General features: G+C 42.4%; 2 protein-coding genes across 4 annotated transcripts in view; one reads left to right on the top strand and one right to left on the bottom strand.

Annotated features, from left to right (window-relative positions):
• The window catches only part of YARS1 (tyrosyl-tRNA synthetase 1), a 37,873-nt gene that overhangs the window by 6,590 nt on the left and 8,387 nt on the right, over positions 1 to 22,896 (bottom strand). For both annotated transcript variants that reach the window (XM_032302986.1, XM_032302987.1), the window contains exons 4-8: positions 19,234 to 19,363; positions 15,402 to 15,482; positions 8,917 to 9,009; positions 6,762 to 6,897; positions 6,181 to 6,266 (exon numbers count right to left, since the gene is read on the bottom strand). In XM_032302986.1, coding sequence (XP_032158877.1) covers positions 6,181 to 6,266; positions 6,762 to 6,897; positions 8,917 to 9,009; positions 15,402 to 15,482; positions 19,234 to 19,363 — 526 coding nt within the window. The remainder of the gene's footprint in view (positions 1 to 6,180; positions 6,267 to 6,761; positions 6,898 to 8,916; positions 9,010 to 15,401; positions 15,483 to 19,233; positions 19,364 to 22,896) is intronic.
• The window catches only part of S100PBP (S100P binding protein), a 53,348-nt gene continuing 46,914 nt past the window's right edge, over positions 16,463 to 22,896 (top strand). Inside the window, exon 1 of one of the 2 annotated variants that reach the window (XM_032302993.1) lies at positions 16,463 to 16,601. The gene's annotated coding sequence lies outside the window, so the exon portion shown is untranslated. The remainder of the gene's footprint in view (positions 16,602 to 22,896) is intronic. The other variant, XM_032302990.1, reaches the window with a different exon arrangement.

Raw genomic sequence — 22,896 nt, 5'->3', positions numbered from 1 at the left:
CTCGCCCCTGGCAAATGTGGTGCAATTCCACTTTAGGCAAAGACATTTGAGAATCACAGTAACAGGCCCCTCCCCCAGAAGATCAGCAAGAAAATCCAACCAAGACCAAGTTTACTGATCAAGGAGAACTGCAGGATGCCAGAGCTAAGGGAAAGCAACACATAGAATTCATGGCTTTCTTCCCCATGATCCTTTAGTCTTTCAAAGTTATATTTTTTTAATTTTATTTTTTTCTTATTCTATTTTTAAAAATTTTTCCTCTTTCCTATTTTAACATTTCTTTTTTTTTTTTTTAAGATTTTTTATTTACTTGTCAGAGAGAGGGAGAGAGAGTGAGCACAGGCAGACAGAACGGCAGGCAGAGGCAGAGGGAGAAGTAGGCTCCCTGCTGAGCAAGGAGCCCGATGTGGGACTCAATCCCAGGACGCTGGGATCATAACCTGAGCCGAAGGCAGCTGCTTAACCAACTGAGCCACCCAGGCGTCCCTATTTTAACATTTCTTAACTATTTTATCCTCTCAATATCTTTTAAAAAATCTTTTCTAATTTTCATCATTATAGTGACATTTTATCCCTTCATTGAATTTAACCTTGTATTTGTATACACACAGGTTTTTTTTTTCTTTAAAATTCTGGGATACAATTTCTTTTAATAGATCAAAATGTACCCTAAATCTAGCACACAGCTTTGTCCTAATCTCCAGCCTGATCACATTCTTTCCTCTTTTTTTTCTTTTTTCAAACAACTTATCAATTCTTTTTCTAGAATCTTTAAATTTTCATCTTTATAGTCATATTCCATCCCTTCATCGTATTTACCCTTATTTTTGTATATTTAAGTTTATCTTTCTTTAAAATTTTGGGAGGTAGTTTCTTCTAACAGATTAAAATACACCCAAAATCAAGTGTGGGGCTCTGCTCTATTCTCCAGTCTGACATACACACACACACACACACACACACACACACACACACACACACACATATATGTATACATATATACACATATTACAGAAATAAATAAATATTTATATATATTATATATTATATAAATAAATAAACAACTATACACACCCACACACATATATATGTGTGTGTGTGTGTGTGTGTGTATATATATATATATATATATATATATATATATATATATATAGTTGTTGTTGTTCCCCTTTTACCCCCAGTTTCGGGTCTCTTCTGATTTGGTTAGTACATATTTTTCTGGGGTTATTGCTACTCTTTTAGTATTTTGTTCTCTCATTCATCTATTCATATCTGGATAAAATGACAAGGCAGAAAAACAGCACACAAAAAAGAACAAGAGGCAGAACCAATGGCTAAGAACCTAATCAATACGGACATTGGTAATATGTCAGAACTAGAGTTCAGAATGATTCTCAAGGTGCTAGCTGGGCTCAAAAAAAGCATGGAAGATATTAGAGAGTCCTTTTCTGGAGAAATAAAATCCCTTTCGGGAGAAATAAAAGAACTAAAATCTAACCAAGTTGAAATAAAAAAAGCTATTAATAAGGGGAAATAAAAAATGTAGGCTCAGGGGCGCCTGGGTGGCTCAGTGGGTTAAAGCCTCTGCCTTCGGCTCAGGTCATGATTCCAGGGTCCTGGGATTGAGCCCTGCATCGGGCTCTCTGGTCAGCAGGGAGCCTGCTTCCCTTCCTCTCTCTGCCTGCCTCTCTGCTTACCTGTGATCTCTGTCTGTCAAATAAATAAAATAAAATCTAAAAAAAAAAAAAAGGAGGCTCTTACTGCTATGATAAACGACGCAGAACAAAGAATTAGTGATATAGAAGACCAAATGATGGAGAATAAAGAAGCTGAGCAACTACTGGACCACAAGGGAAGAATTTGAGAGATAAGTGATACCATAAGATGAAACAATATTAGAATAATTGGGATTCCAGAAGAAAGAAGAAAAAGAGAGGCAGAAGGTGTATTGGAGCAAATTATAGTAGAGAATTTTCCTAATTTGGTGAAGGGAACAAGCATCAAAATCCAGGAGGCACAGGGTACTCCCTCTCAAAATCAGTAAAAAATAGGTCCACACCCCATCATCTAATAGTAAAATTTACAAGTCTTAGTGACAAAGAGAAAATCCTGAAAGCAGCTCGGGACAAGAGGTCTGTAACATACAATGGTAGAAATATTAGACTGGCAGCAGACCTATCCACAGAGACCTGGCAAGCCAGAAAGGACTGGCATGATATATTTAGAGCACTGAATGAGAAAAATATGCAGCCAAGAATACTATATCCAGCTAGCCTGTCATTGAAAATGGAAGGAGAGATTAAAAAACTTCAGGACAAACAAAAACTAAAAGAATTTGCAAACACCAAAGCAGCCCTACAGGAAATATTGAAAGGGGTCCTCTAAGTAAAGAGAGAGCCTAAAAGTAACACAGACCAGAAAGGAACAGAGACAATATACGGTAACAGTCACCTTATAGGCAATATAACGGCAGTAAATTCACACCTTTCAATAGTTACCCTGAATGTAAATGGGCTAAATCCTCCAATTAAAAGACAAAAGGTATCAGAATGGATAAAAAACTAAGACCCATTGATACGCTGTCCAGAGAAATTCATTTTAGGGGCGCCTGGGTGGCTCAGTGGGTTAAGCCTCTGTCTTCCACTTAGGTCATGATCTCGGGGTCCTGGGATCGAGCCCTGCATCGGGCTTTCTGCTCAGTGGGGAGCCTGCTTCCCCCTACCCCTTCCTGCCTGCCTGCCTACTTGTGATAAATAAATAAAATCTTAAAAAAAAAAAAGAAAAAAAGAAACTCATTTTAGACCCAAAGACACCTCCAGATTTAAGGTGAAAATCAATTTAAGGTGGAAAACAATTTACCATGCTAATAGACATCAAAAGAAAGCTGGGGTGGCAATCCTTATAACAGATAACTAAGATTTTAAGCCAAAGACTATAATAAGAGATAAGGAAGGACATTATGTCATACTTAAAGGGACTGTCCAACAAGAAGATCTATCAATTTTAAATATATATGCCCCTAACATGGGAGTAGACAATTATATTAGCCAGTTAATAACAAAATCAAAGAAACAGATCAACAAAAATACAATAATAGTAAACACCTTAGTGTTAGTAAAAACCGGTAACACCCCCTCACTGAAATGGACAGATCATCTAAGCAAAAGATCAACAAGGAAATAAGGGCTTTAAATGACACACTGGACCAGATGGACATCACAGGTATATTCAGAACATTCCATCCCAAAGCAACAGAATACACCTTCTTCTCTAGTGCACATGTAACATTCTCCAGAATAGATCACATCTTGGGTCAGAAATCAGGTCTCAGTTGGTAGCAAAAGACTGGGATCATTCCCTGCATATTTTTAGTCCACAATGCTCCGAAGCTAGAACTCAATCACAAGAGGAAAGCTGGAAAGAACTCAAATACATGGAAGTTAAAGGGCGTCCTACTCAAGAAAGAATGGGTCAACCAGGGAATTAAAGAAGAATTTTAAAAATTCATGGAAACAAATGAAAATGAAAACACAACTGTTCAGAGTCTTTGGGACACAGAGTCAAAGGACAGAGTCCTGAGAGGAAAGTATATGGCCATATAAACCTTTCTCAAGAAACAAGAAAGATCTCAAGTAAACAACCTAACCCTAAAGGAGCTGGAGAAAGAAAAGCAAATAAAGCCTAAATTCAGCAGAAGAGAAATAATAAAGATCAAGAGCAGAAATCAATGAAAGATTTATTTATTTATTTATTTATTTATTTATGTATTTGAGAGACAGAGTGCATGCAGGGCTGGGGGTCAGAGGGAGAGAGAGAGAGAGAACTTGAAGCAGGCTACATGTCTAGAGCGGAGCCCAGTGTGGGGCTGCATCTCATGACCCCGAGATCATGACCTGAGCTGCAATAACTTGAGGGATTTTAGAGGCTGAACTTTTTTTTTTGAGGCTGAACATTTTTATTAATCAAATTCTTCTAGTCCCCCCATTCATGTTTCGAGCGGTGGCATGAACCAGGGGCTATTTACAGGCGGAGAAACACCCACAGAGGCAATCCGAGGAGATAGCCTTGCAGGGAGCTGGGTGAGCGAGAAGAGAGAGCAAGGGCATTAGACAGACGGGGACTAGAGTCCCAGCTCGCTGTGTGACCCTGAACCATGCACTTAACCCCTCTAAGTTTGGGTTGCTTTACTCAAAAATTGAAGAGAATACCTATATCTCAGAGAGTCAGAATGAGGATTCAATCCCGTAATGTGGGTGAATATGGTGAGTGATACTAGTACGGGGCAGGGGCAGAGCCATTTGATTCTTCTTCTTGTGTCCCGTAACTAGTACTTTTATATCCCAAATCTGGCCGGAGAGGCTCCGCTAGATATTCTGAGGGGTTATCTCTTAGCTGTGGATACCTGTAATGCAACAGAGCCTCCATTTTTGCTTCTGATATTCTCTCATTTCTTTCGGAATGTTTAGTTTTTAACATCAGAAAAGCTTTAGACCTGCTCTGTCCAGTACGAGAGCCGCTAGCCGCGTGGGGCTACCTGAGTGTCAAATACGATTCAGTTTCTCAGTAGCACGGGGCTCACAGAAAGGCTGACCACACATGACCAGCGGCAGCCACATGAGAGAGCACACCCCGAATGTGCCGGCCCTCATAGAAAGTTCTATGGGCTAGTGCTGTTCTAGGCTTTTCTTCAGACCCACTTCTTCTATCCTTCTCGTTATTTCCACAGATCACTGTTCACGGGGCTGAGGAGTGACGTGTGGGTTTTGTGGCTGCCTCAGACTGCACGTAGAGGGCTTCAGAGCAATGGCTGTGAAACATCCAAAAAAATGGGCTTTAAGGGCCGCAGAGCTCCAAGGTCATGGAGACTTTTCCTCTATTTGATGTTCAAACCCTCACACCGTGTTGCCTGCAGGGGCCTTCTGGCCTCTGCCTGAACACCTCAGTGATGGGGACGTGAGGTCAGGTGAGGCAGCCTGGCCCACTGCCATCCAACAAAGGTTGCTGCACGGCTCTCCCTGATGTTGAACCTGAACGTGCCCCACCCGCAGGCCTGGCTTAGCCCTCTGGGGCCACAGGAAGAAATCCAACCCGTCCCCCGCGAGACAGTCTGTCATGAGTCTGAGGAGCACCGAACGCAGGCCTGATTCCCAGCCACACATCCCCAGTTCTTTCAACTGTGCCTCTGCGACAAAGGTTTCGGTCTGTTCCCTAACACAGCCCCCTTTGTCTCCCCAACACAGCCCAGACTGTCTAACAAACCTCATAAAATAGAAGTCCAGACCTGGATGCAAAGCCCTAAATGTATTCACACCAGCGGAGAACTGAATGGACTCCCTGGTTCCAGACTCCACATTTTCCATATCTTACAGCAAGACCCCGTTCACATTTCCAACAGCCCAATCACACTGCTGATTCAACCCAACGTCAGAGCCAATCAAAAGCCTTCATTTCCTTCCATATGCACCACTATCACATCTTCCCTTTAAGGACCTGGCCCTGCCTGGCTCACCCACAACACTCTGCCAGTTTGTCAGACCAAACCACTTGGGATTCTGTACCGTGCTATTTCATCTTCCTGTGTCTGCACACAATTTATTCCCTCTGTTTGGATGTCATCTCCTCTGCAAAGCTTTGCCCCATAGCCAGGTAATCACTTCCTCCCGTCTTCGCCCTGAACCATGTATATACCATCATCGCACAGCCACACGGCAATGATGTTTATTTACACGTCCGCCTTTCCTTCTGGACCTTGAACTTCGTGAGGATTTAATCCTCTGTAATGCCAGCCCTCACCGTGGTGCCAAACTCATGGGTACCCAGGAATTCTTTTCTTAAGCTGTCTCTTGAGGTCAGCAGGATCCTCTATGCTGTCCTTTCCTAGGTGTTTCTTTTCTGAACTCTGACTTTGCACCTGTCCCTGAAATGCTTCACCTTGCTGGGTTTGGTCCGTCATTCCAGGTTAAATCCTTTGCAGAATGATTAGGACACCAATATTTTAGCTTTGTGCCATTTGTTTTCCTAACCTGTGAACCACCCGAATCCTCATTAAGCCACTGCCCGTGATACACAGCCCTGGAGAGCATCAAGTGGAGACTTGGGGCAGGTGCTAGAAAGCTGGCTAGGCCAAGGAGAGGTCTGGCAGAAGGAATTCGGGGGGGATTTCTCCTCCTCTGGGATTACCTCGTCAGCGAAGTCCTTTTCCAGGTCCGAGTAAGAAGTATAGGTTTTGTTCCCACCCCATTTCTCATCTCGAAGGATCACAAACTCTGTAAGACAAAGGATCCATGCCAACAAACTCATCAATAATGGCAAAGTCAGCAGTCCTAGCTCAAATGGTATGGATACTTGTAGTTTCTGTTATACATTTTCAATTTTTATTCTATTATACATTTCAACTTTATTATATGATATATATATTTATATATCTTAATGTTCTTAAATCAGATGAGCCAGCAACCCAGCTGGCACCCATGCTCAAGGGGAAGGATTGTGCCTTACATTTCTTTCGTCTTGCTCTAATTCGGCATGCCTGTGCCCACCCGCATTTCTACAACCGCCACCCACCTTGACACTCTGCTTAGAACCCAACCTGGTGACATCTCATGGGCAATGAAATCACATCCCAAGTGCAAATGTACCCTGGTCTACGAGAAGTCAGAGGGAAGCCCGAAGGAAGACTCTTAACGAAACCCAAGGATGATCACAGTACTAGCTCTGCTCCTTCCGCCTGGCCTCCGAGAAGCAATCAGCGAGTGTCTTACCGGACTTGAGGGGAAAGAGGACATGCTTGATGAAGGACAGAACCCCATTGTTCTCCACATTCCCTGGCTCACAGAAGGCCTTCTTTAGTTTTTTCTTCACATCTTCCTTCCGGTCAAGAAGATCAATCTTGGACTCCTAGAAGCCACAGAGGAGAAGGGACCGCTTATGGTGGGGAAGGAGATATGCTCAACTAATCTGTGTGTTTTTTTTTTTTTTTAAACAGAGGTTTAAACATTAACAACTTTAATAAAAGCAGTATTAATCAGAGTCAAGAACCATCACAATATTGCCACCTGACAAAAATCACGATTTCAGTTTTCCTGTGTTCTTCCCAGGCCTGTAACATGCAGAATAGCTACAAACTTGCAGTTGGAGAACAAATGTCTACCCTTGGCTTTTTTACTTGAGACTATATTACAAGTACTTCTGAGGGGCTACCTAGTCTTTGCATCTTTTTTTTTTTTTTTTAAAGATTTTATTTATTTATTTGACAGAGAGAGGGGGAACACAAGCAGGGGGAGTGGGAGAGGGAGAAGCATGCTGCCTGCCGAGCAGAGAGCCCAATGCAGGGCTCAATCCCCGGACCCCAGGATCATGACCTGAGCCAAAGGCAGACGCTTGACAACTGAGCCACCCGGGTGCCCCTTTGCTTCTGATTTTTATGCTGTATCACACTCCCAGTTATTAGTGACAACGTGATCTCTGAACTGTTAGATTATGTTCTAATTTTTCCAAATTATATACAATAGTACAATGAACATCTTTGCAGAGGTTTTTACTGTTTTTGTTTCTGCCTTCTCTAGGATTATTTCCTTAACCTACCCAAAACTGCCAGGCCCAGAAACTATTTTATGAAAGGGGCATACTCATGGTCATCGCCCAAAACAGTATGTGAGCGGCTTGCTGCATGGCAAACCCCCAACCCAGGTACTATCTAGTAAATAGAGCCATCTTCTCTTTTTAGGTAGTAGAAACGGTTTCTTGTTTTGGAGTGAGAAAGCGCATGGTTCTTTCGGTTCAGTGGTTACCGAATTCTGCTCTGTGTATGCCTGCGTATGAGTCATCTGGGGTGAAAAAAGGAAGTTACTGGAAGATGAATCAAAATCTCTCCCCCTCTCTCTCTGCCTGCCTCTCTGCCTACCTGTGATCTCTCTCTCTCTGTCAAATAAATTACAAAAAAAAAAATCTTCAAAATCTCTTGAGGTTGGGCCAGGTGTTGGTATCTTTAAAAAGCTCTCTAAGTGATTCTGATGCAATCATGTTCAGGAACTGCTGCTAACACTGACTTCCAGGGCCAAGATACGGTGAAAGTCACTAAACAGGATGAGTGATACGATATTTTGTCAGAGAAATAACTGATACAAGGAAGACTTTAACACAGAGAAAAACAAGTATTTTATATATTCCTTGAAAAAATAACAACAGGTTCCACGTGTGTATTTACTGATCTATCAAAGATTGAAAAGTCAGATTTAAAGAACTAGAAGAACACCCAAATGTGACTTCAGTCAGAATCACCTGGTGGAATTTGAAAGAAAATACAGATTCCTAATGTTCCCCAGAACCACTTCATCACAGAATCTCTAAGAACAGCCAAAGCAACGTTTGTTCTTGTTGTTTTTAAATTCCCTAGGTGGTTCCGAAGCTCAGCTGTGTTTGGGAACCCAGAACGCAACCTTTCCCATATTTGGGTTTCCACTATGTCCTCCATTCTGTATCCTCAGTGATCAAAACAAAAGTGTATTCTTCCGAAGCAGAACTTCTAACTGTTAGAAGATATTGTATTTATCACGGTAGTTACATCAAACATCAGCCCGAGAATCCAGATGCTCTATGGTGAAATGCCACCCTAGCCTCACTAGCCTCATGAATAAGGCTGACGTTGAGCACAGTTCTATGAACAAAGAAACTACTTTTCCTTGTGAGTTTTACCAACCGCAGGGAAAGTGTTAAGGTTATGATGGGATCTCATCAGGACTGCTTCTGGGTCCTTCAATATTCAAGAACCACTGAAATTACCTGGATGGCTCCGGATTCCCTGAAACTCAGATCTACAAGAACTCTGGTTAGCGAGGGGAAATCTTCTTTTGAGTCTTCAATCCTTTTATCTCTTGCTGAGGATTTCTAAACTCAAGTCAGAGTTGGCAAACGTACCTCTTCTGAGGAGCTCATTTTACTGCCGGTTAATCCTGGAACCATGGGATTCATCAGATGGACCCGTTTTGAGTAGCCGAGTGCAGGGAGGTACTGGCGGGGTTAGAAAGAAACACACAAAGCTGCTGTTAGTATAAATTCCTCCTCAGTGCCCTAGTCTCATCTAACTTGTCCAGCAACGTGATAGTTTGATATAGCTCTTCCAATCTCTATTTTTTTTTTTTTAACTGAACATACAACCTTTCTTTCTTCTTCTCTTTTTTTAAAGTTTTTACTTGGGATGCCTGGGTGCCTCAGTGGGTTAAGTCTCTGCCTTTGGCTCAGGTCATGATCTCAGGGTCCTGAGATTGAGCCCCGCATTGGGCTCTCTGCTCAGCAGGGAGCCTGCTTCCCACCCCCCACCCCCCCCCCCCCCCCCCCCCGCCTACTTGTGATCTCTGTCAAATAAATCAATAAAAAATCTTTAAAAACTTAAAAAATTTAAGGGTTTTACTTAAACTTAGTTAACACACACCGTAATACTAGTTTCGGGTGTCGAATTTAGTGATTCTACAAATTCTACACTTCCATTCGTCTGCTGGTGCTCGTCACAACAAGTACACACCTTAAGCCCCACCCTCTATTTCTCCCGTCCCCCACCCACCTCCCCTGTGGTAACCATCAGTTTGTTCTCTACAGTTAGAGAGTCTGTTTCTCGCTTTGCCTCTCTCTGTTTTCCCCTCATTTGTTTTGTTTCTTAGAGTCCATGTGAGTGAGATCATACGGTATTTTTCTTACCCTGACTGACTGACTTCTTTTCAATTTTTAAAGCCTTTATTTATTTGACAGAGTAAAAGAACACAGCAGGGAGAGTGGGAAGCAGGGGGAGAGGGAGAAGCAGGCTCCACCCTCAGTGGGGCACCCGATGCAGGACTTGATCACAGAACCTTGGGATCATGACCTGAGCTGAAGGCAGACACTTAACCGACTGAACCACCCAGGCGCCCCAGACCAACATATTGCACTTTCCATAATACACTCTAGTTCCACTCATGTCATTGCAGATGATGACATTTCATTTTTTGGGAGGCTGAGTAATACTCCATTGTGTTAAATACACAACCTTTTGATAGTGTACATAACATAAACAAGTTTTCTTTTTCTCAAAAAAAAAAAAAAAAAAAGGATTCTGTTTTCTCAACTGCTTTTCTATTAGTATTACATTGTGATTTTTACATTACATTGGATTTGCCCTGTCACCATAAACAACTCTAAAACCTGGAAATATATAAAATAACCATTCGTAGGCATTCAACAGCAATAGCAGTAGGGCTACAAAGCTTACAGGAGGGAAACGCAAAGGTGACCCCACACTCACCCTGGCTTTCTCCTTGAGGGTATTTTTTCCAAACTAGATGCTGAGAAAAAGAGAAGAGCTGTCTGCTGAAGCAGAGGAGAGAGAGATTGGGGTTCAGTACTGCCAGGATGCTGGGATTTGGTAAGGGTTTTAGAGTAAAGCGAGCTCCCCGACCCAAATCTAAGTCAAAATTCCCCAATGATTTATGAGCTGACTCATAGCTGTGCGTGCATACAGAAAGACACCAGGAAGCCCAGCAGGGAACAGATGCTGGGAGGCTGGAGACCTGCAGAGAGATTTTAGACAATGGACAATGCTAGGGAGACAGTATGAAGTTCAGGTTCACTCAGAGTAAAGAGGTCTTTGTCAACACTCTGAGATTTGAGTTTGAGACTCCAGAAAGGTCACATCCCAGGAATAAGGACCACATCGTAGGAGGAAGGACAAAACTGAAACAGACCTGTTCTGACCGAGCCTAGAACCAGTGCTGACAGGATCAAGGTGATAAGGCATAATTTAACAGCCTACAAAAAGCACAGCACCCTATAAACATAATCCAGAGTCTCTACAACACATCTATGATGTCTCTGATACAATATAAAAAGTATTAGAAATGGCAAAAAGAAAAAAAATGTCTGATAGTTAAGAGAAAACAGTCAGTAAAAGCAGACCCTGGAATAATCCAGATATTGGGATAAACAGATCAGGATGTCAAATTGACTATGATTGGTATGTTAAAGGAAACAGAGAGAAAGATGGACAAAATGGATAAAAGACAGGATTTCAAGAGAGAACTGGAATCTATAAAAAAGAACCAACTAGAAGTTCTAAAATGGCATGATACAATATTGGATGGACTGAACAGAACATAGGTTTGATGAACTTGAAGAAAAGTCAGCAGAGAATAACCCAACTAAGTACAGAAGGAACAAAAAAAGGGTGGGGGGGACAACAGAACAGAATATAAGAGAAGTGTGGGACATGGTCAAGAAGTCGACCATACATATAATTAGGGAATTAGGGTACTAGCACAGGAGAGAGGGAATAGGATAGGAGCAATATTTAAGGAAATAATAGGGGACAATTTCTCAAAATTAAAGAAAACAGACTCAGGAAGCTCAGCAAAATCCAAGTAGGATAAATACCAAGAAAACTATACCCAGGAACATCACAGTCAAATTGCTGAAAATCAGAGACAGAGAAAACTCTAAAAGCAGCCAGAGAAAAGCTGTATTATCTATAAAGGAGACACAGTAATACTTATAGGTGACTTTTCAATGGAAACTAGGGAAGCAAGAGGCAATGGGATGACTCTTTTAAAGTGTTAAAAGAAAAATAATTGCCAACCTAGAATTTGATATCCAGTGAAAACAAAAGAAAGATGTTTTCATTCAAAAGAAAGTTGAAAAACTCATTACTAACGACATGCACTACCAGTGCCAAATTGGATGGGGGGAAGCTCTTCAGGTCGAAGGAAAATGATCCCAGATGGAAGCCCAGAGGCACAGAAGCCCTGGAAGGATCAAGAGTACCAGGAAAAGGGGCACCTGGGTGGCTCAGTGGGTTAAGCCACTGCCTTCAGCTCAGGTCATGATCTCAGGGTCCTGGGATCAAGACCCGCATCGGGCTCTCTGCTCAGTGGGGAGCCTTCTCCACCCCCCCCGCCCCCGCCTCTCTGCTTACTTGTGAACTCTGTCAAATAAATAAAATCTTAAAAAAAAAAAAACTGAGTGCGGGGCGCCTGGGTGGCTCAGTGGGTTAAAGCCTCTGCCTTCAGCTCAGGTCATGATCCCAGGGTCCTGGGATCAAGCCCTGCATGGGGCTCTCTGCTTGCTGAAGAGCCTGCTTCCTCCTTTCTCTCTCTGCCTGCCTCTCTGCCTACTTGTGATCTCTGTCTGTCAAATAAATTAAATAAAATCTTTAAAAAAACAAAAACAAAAACAAAAAAACAAAAAAAACTGAGTGCTTTAAAAGGAATTATAATAAAGTCTTTGGGATTTAAAATACATGTAGAAGTGAACTGTATGACAACAGCACAAAAAGCAGAAGGAGTTAAATGGATAATTGTAGGTTTTTACATCATTGAGAAGTGGTAAAAATACCGGATTTAAAGTGTTATACGTTACAAAGACACATGCTGTAATCTCTAGGGCACAGGTGGGCAAAACGTTCCTGTAAAAGACCAAATATACATATTTTAGACTTAGAGACTTTGCCCACATAGGGTATCTACTGCATATTCTTCTTCATGTTTTGTAGAGCTCTTAAAAAATATAAAAACCAGGGGTGCCTGGGTGGCTCAGCTGGTTGAGCGGCCGACATTTGGTTTTTGCTCAGGTCATGATCTCAGGGTCGTGGGATCAAGCTCTATGTTGGGCTACATACTCCTCACCAAGCCAAGTCTGCTTGTCCTGATCTCTACCCCCCTGCCACTCCCTGCCACCAGTGTGATCGTTCTCTAAAATAAAGAAATAAAATCTTTTTTTTTTTTTAAAGATTTCATTTACTTATTTATTTGTCAGAGAGAGAGAGGGAAAGTGCACAAGCAGAGGAGAAGCATGTTCCCCACTGAGCAAGGGGTCTGACATCCCAGGACCCTGGGATCATGACACGCAGGTGTCCCAAGAAATAAAATCTTTATTAAAAAAGGTGGGGGGGGGTACCTGGGTGGCTCAGTGGGTTAAGCATCTGCCTTCAGCTCAGGTCATGATCCATGGTCCTGGGATTGAGTCCCGCATGGGGTACCCTGCTCCATGGGAAACTGCTTCTCCCTCTATGTCTGCCTCTCTCTCTCTAGCTCATGAGTAAATAGATCTTTATTAAAAAAAATTATACTGTTCTTAGAGCTTGTGAGTCACACAAAAACAAGCCATAGGTCATATCTGCTAGAATAATAAAAGTAGATTCAACTAAAAAGTTAACAGAGGAGATAAAATAGAATAATATATATATATTATATATTATATAATATATATATTATATAATAATATATAATAAATAATCAAAAAATTTACATTGTAAGCATTCCTCGTTCATTAAATATACCTGAAAACCATAAGCCAGTCAAAGAAAGATAAACACTGTATGATTTCATTCATATGTGGAATTCAAGAAACAAAAGGGGAAAAAAGGGGAAAAAGAGACAAACCAAGAAACAGGACTCAACTGCAGAGAACAAACTGATGATCACCAGAGGGAAGGGGGTTGGGGGAGAGGACATGGGGGTCGGGATTAAGGAGCACACTTGCTGTGATGAGCACCGACTAACATATAGAACTGGTGAACGAACAGATTGCATACCTGGAACTAATATAACACTGTATGTTACTATACTGGAAATAAGATTAAAAAATTAATAAAAAATACATACAAAAACCATTTAAAAAATACTATATAATCTTCCATTGTGAGGAGTTATCATAACATATAACAATCCCTTGCCACTGGGTATGACTTTATTTCTAGATTTTTTTTTTTTTAATTTTATTTTTTTATTTGACAGAGTAGGCAGAGAGGCAGGCAGAGAGAGAGGGGAAAGCAGGCTCCCTACTGAGCAGAGAGCTGATGTGGGGCTCGATCCAAGGACCCTGAGACCATGACCTGAGCCGAAGGCAGAGACTTAACCCACTGAGCCACAGAGGCGCCCCTCTAGATTTTTTTTTAAGGATTTTATTTATTTATTTGACAGAGAGAGAGAGATCACAAGTAGGTAGAGAGGCAGGCAGAGCGAGAGCGGGGGGGGAAGGGAAGCAGCCTCCCCGCTGAGCAGAGAGCCCGAACTCGAGGCTCGATCCCAGGACCCTGAGATCATGACCCGAGCTTAACCCACTGAGCCACCCAGGTGCCCCTATTTTTGTATGTGTGTATATATATACGTGTATATGTATATATATATATATATATATATATATATACACATATATATATTTTTTAAATATTTTATTTATTTATTTGTCAGAGGGAGAGAGAGAGAGAGAGAGAGTGAGTGAGCACAGGCAGACGGAGTGGCAGGCAGATGCAGAGGGAGAAGCAGGCTCCCTGCCAAACAAGGAGCCCAATGTGGGACTCGATCCCAGGATGCTGTGATCATGACCTGAGCCGAAGGCAGCCGCTTAACCAACTGAGCCACCCAGGCATCCCTATATATATATATTTTTTAGAGATTTTATTTTTAAGTAATCTCTACACCCAATGTGGGGCTTGAACTCACAACCCTGAGATCAAGAGTCGCATGCTCTACCAACTGAACCAGTGAGGTGTCCCTATGTCTAGATTTTACCTTTGAATTGATAATGTGATAAATACTTTCATATATAACTGAAGTTGCACTTTTGAAATTATTTCCTTAGCACCAGCTTGTGTCATTATTAGGGCAAACTACCCTCCTGGAAATTTACATTCCCACTAACAGTGTTTTCTCCACACCCTTGCCAAGATGAGGTTTTGAGAAGCTTTCAAAAATAACAACCATTTCTTGGGATGCCTGGGTGGCTCAGTTGGTTAAGCAGCTGCCTTCGGCTCAGGTCATGATCCCAGCGTCCTGGGATCGAGTCCCACATCGGGCTCCTTGCTTGGCAGGGAGCCTGCTTCTCCCTCTGCCTCTGCCTGCCACTCTGTCTGCCTGTGCTTGCTCTCGCTTCTCTATGACAAATAAATAAAATAAAATCTTTAAAAAAAAAAAAATAACAACCATTTCTCAACCCTTTCCAACCTACTCCAGTTCTTTCCCCCAAAAAGAACTACTAAAGGTTTACTCTGATATCCTCCTTTAAACCCTGTTAAGCCTCATCTCAGAGATGACTGGTTTATGTAAGATCCAGAGCAATACGGACTAAACGCTCTGGGAAAAGCCAGTAGTTGACTGATAGTTATAGGAAAGAAGCAAATCCAATAGGTCTGTGGGCAGCTTCCAGGTGGCAACAAGAGCACGGGCTTTTGGGTCAAACAGGTCTGAGTGCCAATTTCTGCTCAGTCACTAACTGTGTGATAATGGACAACTTTCTCTACACTCCGTTTTCTCATCTGCAAAACAGGGAGAACAACACCCGCCACACAACAGAGTTACGAGTGGTGGGACTGGCATATTCAGTAAACCTTAATTGCATACCTAAGGCACAAAAGAAAAAAAGGCAGGGAAGAGAACACCGACCTTCTCCGCAAAGGTGAAAATCTTCCTCTGATCAACACCTCCAAACTGGGCATCTACTTTCAAATACTCTTCATCCAAGGCCTGTGGGAAAAAAACAACACGTGAGCATAAATTCCTACTGTATTTCTTCTATCTGGATCTGAGAAATCAGAAACTTTTGAAAATCACCAGATTTTTTCAGAAAGTAGGGCTGGGATGCAAATAAAGCAGCATCCAGCCTCCCTCTTGTCCTCAAGAGCTGCATGGACATTTTCCTAGTGCCTGCGGTAAGCGGCGCTCCATGGGGATGTCACGGGAGAGAAAAGAAGAGCCTCCGCCTTCGGGGAGCTCACAGTCCAGTGGGGAAGGGAGGGAAGAAGCAGAAGACACACCATAGTCGGGTCAAAGCTACCCACTGAGTAAGACAGCCTGTGACAAATGTCAAATAATGGCATAAGAGGGGTGCCTCGGTGGCTCAGTCAGTTAAGCATCTGCCTTTGGCTCAGGTCATGATTCTAGGGTCCTGGGATCAAGCCCGGCCTTGGGATCTCTGCTCAGTGGGGAGTCAAATAAATAAAATCTTAAAGAAAAAAAAAAGGGATAAGAAGAAAGTGCAATGAGGCCTCAGAAACAAAAGGCAAGACTAAACTGATTTTGTCACTTGCTACCTGCCAGGCCTAGTGCCAGCAGAGGAAGCAGAGGAAGCAGAGTTGAACCGGACCCAGACTTGGCTTATAAGAAGCCAATTACCCAGCTGAAAAGAGAGACATGTAAACAGAATTTCAGTGCAGTGTGCGAAGGGCTACCCGAGATGTTTATTTAAGGGACAGAACTAACACAAAGACAGAAATGCTTATCTCTGGCTGGTAAGGCAGGTGGCAGTGAAGGCTTCCTGGAATCAAGACTGTGGCTGACCTCGGTTCTGAAGAATATAGAGATGTTTTTCACCATGCAGAGGAAACAGATGTCAGAAGGCAGAGAGGTGTGAAATGTATAGGAAAATTATGAGTGATTCAGTATGCAAAAGCACAAACGTCAACGGATGTAGGAAGTGGTTAGTGATGGCATCAGAGATGGAAGGTCCTGACTATCATACTAGGATGCCTAGCATCACCCTGGCCCACACTGTAGAAACATCACACCAGTAAGAGGGCAGGGCACAGAGTGGAGCCCTCTGGACTGGAGACAGAAAACAGCGAAGAGGCTGCCATCTTAGTCCAGGTAAGAAACGATGCTGAACCAGGTCAGTGGGGATGTAGAACAAGAACACATTTAAGAGCATTTAAAAGTAGAACTGGTAAGATTTCATGTCTAATTGAATGGAAGGAAGACGAAGGAGAGGAAGAGGCAGTTGAGCAAGCAAGAATAATCTAGAACAGCACTGTCCCTAGGATATTCAGGAATGATGAATATGTTCTATTCTGTGCTGCCCAACAGGTTAGCCACTAGCTACATGTGGCCTATGAGCACTTGAAATATAGCCAATGTGACTGAAACCTACAAACTTCAATTTTAATTATTTTTAATAGCCACATATGACCATGACTAGAAGGGAGGCTACCATATGGGACAGTGTAGATCTAGAAGGTCTCTCCAGGCTTAACCTGTAGAAGGCTCTTTTGGAGGTGATGAGGGAAGACTTGATATTCTTATACCCAACATTTTTTTTTTTTTAAGATTTTATTTATTTATTTGTCAGAGAGAGAGTGAGAGCGAGCACAGACAGACAGAGTGGCAGGCAGAGTCAGAGGGAGAAGCAGGCTCCCTGCCAAGCAAGGAGCCCGATGTGGGACTCGATCCCAGGACGCTGGGATCATGACCCGAACTGAAGGCAGCTGCTTAACCAACTGAGCCACCCAGGTATCCCATACCAAACATTTTTTGAAAGATTTTATTTATTTATTTGAGAGGAAGAGTGCACACAAACAGGAGGAGGAGCAAAGGGAGAGGGACAAGCAGACTGCCTGCTGAGTGTGGAGCCTGACGTGGGGCTCAATCCCATGACCCTGAGATCATGACTCGAGCCAAAATCAAGAGTCACTCAAGTGAGTCACCCAGGCGCCCCTCTTGTATCAAACATTATAGAAATATGCAAAGATGGGTGTATTAACAGTATTAACAACTCAAGTTTGAATTTTTCTTTCTCCTTGCTCACACAAATACACACACAAGAAACACGATGCGCTTTGTTTAATGGAAAACACGATCTTGCCTAAAATTTATTTTGTTTCATTTTTTAAAGATTTATTTTACGGGGTACCTGGGTGGCTCAGTCAGTTAAGTGTCTGCCTTCAGCTCAGGTCATGACCCTAGGGTCCTGGGATCCTAGGTTTGGGAATCAAGCCCTGTGGTGGGTTCCCTGCTCCTGGGGAGCCTGCTTCTCCCTCTCCCTCTGCCTTAGGCTCCCCCTGCTTGTGCTCTCTCACTCTCTGTCAAATAAAATCAATCTTAAAAAATAAATAAAATAAAACAAAGATTTATTTTAGAAGGAGAGAGCACACTCACAGGTCTGCATGGGCAGGGAGGGGCAGAGTCTTGAAGAGGCGGAGAGAGAGAGAGACTCTCAAGCAGACTCCCCACTGAGTGTGGAGCCTGATGAAGGGTTTGATCTCACAACCCTGAGACCATGACCTGAATGGAAATCAAGAGTTAGCTGCTTTGGGGCACCTGGGTGGCTCAGTGGGTTAAAGCCTCTGCCTTCAGCTCAGGTCATGATCCCAGGGTCCTGGGATCGAGCCCCACGTTGGCTTTCTGCTCAGCAGGGAGCCTGCTTCCTCCTCTTTCTCTCTGCCTGCCTCTCTGCCTACTTGTGATCTCTGTCAAATAAATAAATAAAATCTTAAAAAAAAAAAAAAAGAGTTAGCTGCTTTGGGCACCTGGGTGGGTCAGTTGGTTGGGTGACTGACTACCTTTGGCTCAGGTTATGATCCTGGAGTCCCAGGATTGAGTCCCACATTGGGCTACCTGCTTGGTGGGGAGTCTGCTTCTCCCTCTGACCCACCCCCATCTTGTGCTCTCTCTCTCTCTCTCTCATTCTCTCTCTCAAATAAATAAATGAAATCTAAAAAAAAAAAAAGAGAGTTAGCTGCTTAACCATCTGAGCCACCCAGATGCCCTGCCTAAAATTCATTTTTGCACATTACTCTGAAATTTTCTTCACTTAAGAGATTATGATCAACATAAAAAGGGTATGTGACACTGCAAAGCATTCTCTGGGAGGACTGGCTTCCGCCTGTATAGTATATTCTGCAGACATGAAAAACAAACCCCATTTACTATGCATATGTAAAAGTCACCAGGTCATTTTCAGCCAAGAGTCACATCCAGTGCCTTTGCACATAAGACTTAGGGTGTGGTCTGTCAGTATGATCTGTAAATAACTGGTAGGGAACTCCCATATCTCCTTGTGTAAACAGATCTGTTAACTGAAATGCACTTTACAAGAAAATATATAAAATCTGGGGGCACCTGGCTAGCTCAGTCAGTGGAGGGTGCAGCTCTTAATCTCAGGGCTGTGAGTTCAAACCCCACACTGGGCACAGAGCTCACTTAAAAAAAGGAAAAAGAAAGAAAGAAAGAAAGAAAGAAAAAGAAAATGTAAAATCTGCAAATAAACTGATCTATAAATTTAAAAAAAGATGTGTGGGAAGAGCACTGTTTTCAAGGGCAGACAGCTAGGGGAGGACCTACAGCTGAAGAAGTCCAAGGCTTGCAAGAAAGGGCAGGGGAGGGAGACAGGAAGGCCTACAGCACAGCAAGGGAATGAAGGACCTGGGTTTCACCAGGGCTCAGTGACCAGTAGTTAGAAAGGGGGCAGAAAAGGTCCCTGGGCAACTCCATCCCTCCCGAGTACCTGTAATCCGGGGTACAGCAGACCACTCAGCAAAGGGTGCTCCACCTGCTTTACCACCTCAGCCCCAGCTTTCTTGGCATCGTGCTGTGTGACCACGGACGAGAGCCTGTACACATCTAGTGTGTACTCTCTAAAGAGGAAAGGAAGTGGGGACACCTGTGAGACTGGGCCAAGGCTGTGAAGCACATTATTTCACTCTCCCAATCTTAAGACATTCCAAGAGAACTCTGCTGCCTGGAAGCTTCTAGAATTGGACTGCTCCTTACTCTTATACAAAATACCACTTTATTTTTATTTTTTTAAGATTTTATTTATTTGACAGAGAGAGAGAGAGAGACACACACACACATACGCGTGCACGAGAGAGGGTACACAAGCAGGGGGAGTGGGAGAGGGAGGAGGCAGCTTCCCGCCGAGCACGGAGCCTGATGTGGGGCTCGATCCTGGGACCCAGAACCCTGGGATCATAACCTCAGCCGAAGGCAGACACTTAACAACTGAGCTACCCAGATGCCCCTATTTTTTTTTTAAGAGTTTATTTATTGATTTGAGAGGGAGCACAAGTGTGGATGAGAGGGGGAAAGGGAGAAGCAGGTCCCCTGTTGAGCAGAGAGCTGAACTTAGGGCTCGATTCTAGGACCCCAGGATCATAACCTGAGCCCAAGGCAGATGCTCAACCAACTGAGCCATCCAGGCGCCCCTATGTCTTTCCTTTTTATAGATAGCTTCAGTTAATCTTCTTCTTCCCTTACCACTTGAAATACTGCTTGTTTGCCATTCCCCTCCATTATCTTCTTCTAGAATGCCTATTAAATAAGCAGAATTTGGGGTGCCTGGGTGGCTCAGTGGGTTAAGGCCTCTGCCTTCAGCTCAGGTCATGATCCCAGGGTTCTGGGATCGAGCCCCACATCGGGCTCTCTGCTTGGCAGGGAGCCTGCTTCCCTTCCTCTCTCTCTTTGCATGCCTCTCTGCCTGCTTGTGATCTGTTTATCAAATGAATTTTAAAAAGTCTTTAAAAAGTTAATAAATAAGCAGAATTCGCTAATCTAACTTCCATGTTTTTTTTTAAACTAAAATACATGTAAGGAATAATAAACTACATGAGGAATAGTGTACCCATCACTCAGTTTAAGAAAAAGGATTTAATTACTTCCGAAGCTCGTGCTCTACCCGCTGCCACAATCCTATACCACTTCCTTTTCCTCCAAAGTAACCACTACCCTGAACTTTTGGGTTTCTTTCCAGTTTTATATCCTTGTACCTATAAACAGTGTGTTATAAATATTCTAGTGTGTGTCTCCTGGTATACAAATGCAAGTTCCTTTATACACGCCTAGAGCAGAATTATTGGATCATAGGGAAACTGCATCTTGAGCTTTGGTTGGATAATGTTGAACTCTTTTCCAAATGGACTTTTATCCCTTTTATTACCAAATATTGTCATTACTTTAATTTTTGCTAATTTGGTATGCACGAGTGGCTTCTTACTGAAGTTTTAATCTAAATTTCTTTGAATAACCAATGAGATTAATTTCCATGTATTTATTGGTCATTTGATTTCTTCTGTGAAATGCCCATTTGTCTTTTTCTACTGGACTGACTCATTTTTTTGACAGCTGACTTTGTAGTTTTTGACAAAGAATCTAGGATATTAATCCTTGCCAGTTACATGTGTTTTAAATGTGTTCTCCCAGCTGGTGGCTTGTCTTTTGACTTTATTTTACTTTTGATGTACTGAAGGTCTTAACTTGAATTTGAATTCATCAGTCTTTTCCTGTGATTTGTGCTTTGGGTGTGTTTTGTTGAATTTGCCTTGCCCTGAGATTATAAGATAGTTTTATATATGTACGGTCTTTTAAATCTTTTATAGGTTAGCCTTCACAGTTAAATCTTTAATCCACTTGAAATGGAGGGATCATTTCCTTCTCACATGTATAACTAATTGTCTTTCCACCATTTTTTTTAAAAGATTTTATTTATTTTTATGACAGAGAGAGAGAGACAGTGAGAGACGGAACACTGAGAGTAGGAGAGGGAGAACAGGCCTCCCGCGGAGCAGGGAGCCAGACGTGGGGCTAGATCCCAGGACTCTGGGATCACGACCTGAGCCAAAGGCAGTCAGTTGCTTAGCCAACTGAACCACCCAGGTGTCCCTGCACCACTTTTTCTTAAAAAGTTTATCCTTTTTCTCTGGTGATTTGCAATGCTGGCTCTTAAATTTCCATATTTATGAGGATCTATTTCTGAATTCTCTATTCTGTGTCAGTGGTTAATTCTCTATACCCATGGTATATAAATGACAAAAGATTTGCTCTCCAGAATACATAAGGAACTCCAAAAAAAATTTAAAAATAAAAAATAAAAAAACAACAGAAAGAAAAATGGGCTACTTGCATAGATACTTCACAGATGAGGGTACATAAATGACCAATAAAAACATGAAAATAACTTTTTTTAGATGAAATTTTCAGGTATTTTACTCTTGCACTTGAATGGTAGTTCAGGTGGGTATAGGTTTTTAGGCTGCAAATTGTTTTCCTTCAGAATTTTATTTTTTCTTTCAAAGATTTTATTTTTAGGTAATCTCTATACCCGGGGCGCCTGGGTGGCTCAGTCGTTAAGCATCTGCCTTTGGCTCAGGTCGTGATCCCAGGGTCCTGGGATGGAGCCCTGCATCGGGGTCCCTGCTCAGAGGGAAACCTGCTTCTCCCTCTCCCACTCTTCCTGTTTGTGTTCCCTCTCTCACTGTCTCTCTGTCAAATAAATAAATAAATAAATAAAATGTTAAAAAAACAAATGAAAGTAATCTCTACACCCAACACGGGGCTCGAACCTGCCATCCAGAGATCAGCAGACCAAGCCAGCCAGGTGCCCCTCCCCCAGAAGTTTATAAAGGCTTTGCTTCATCACCCTCTGGTTTTCAGTGTTCCTTTTGAGAAAAGCAAAGCTATTTTGATTCCTGAAATTCTGTATGTGACTTCTTTTGTCCCTTTGGAAGTCTGTAGTATATATCCCCTCCCTTCTTTTCTGTCCTCAGAATTCTGAAATTTTAAGACCGTACACTATAGCATGGGTTTATTTTCATTCAGCATGACAGGCACCTGATGGGCCCTTCTACTCTGCATACTCATTTACTTGTTCTATAAATTATTTCTTGATGATTTCCTTCCCTCTGACTCTTTGTTCCCTTTTCCAGCATACTTACTATTCAAATATTGGACCTCCTGAACTAGTACTCCAATTTTCTTAGCTTTTTCTTTTTTTTTTTCATTGTGCTCTGTAAGGCCACAGCAACCAAAGTTCAATCCCAATAATTCAATAAGGTCTCTTGAGGTGCCAGTAGTCTACAAATTATATTTTGTAGATTACAAAATGCATTTTTTTGCATTTTTAAAAAAAATTTATCATCTCCAGAATCTAGATAAGTCTTTTAAACACTGCATGTTCGATACTAATTAGCAGTATATTTTTTAAGATTTTATTTATTTATTTGACAGACAGAGATCACAAGCAGAAAGAGAGACAGGCAGAGAAAGAGGAGGAAGCAGGCTCACTGCTGAGCAGAGTGCCCAATGCGGGGATACGGGGCTTGATCCCAGGACCCTGGGACCATGACCCCAGCCAAAGGCAGAGGCTTTAACCCGAGCCACCCAGGCATCACAG

This window comes from Mustela erminea, chromosome 10, assembly GCF_009829155.1.
Source record: "Mustela erminea isolate mMusErm1 chromosome 10, mMusErm1.Pri, whole genome shotgun sequence".
Taxonomy (NCBI): Eukaryota; Metazoa; Chordata; class Mammalia; order Carnivora; family Mustelidae; genus Mustela; species Mustela erminea.
The sequence above is the reverse complement of the archived record's forward strand: the minus strand, read 5'-3'. Positions and strand labels throughout refer to the sequence as shown.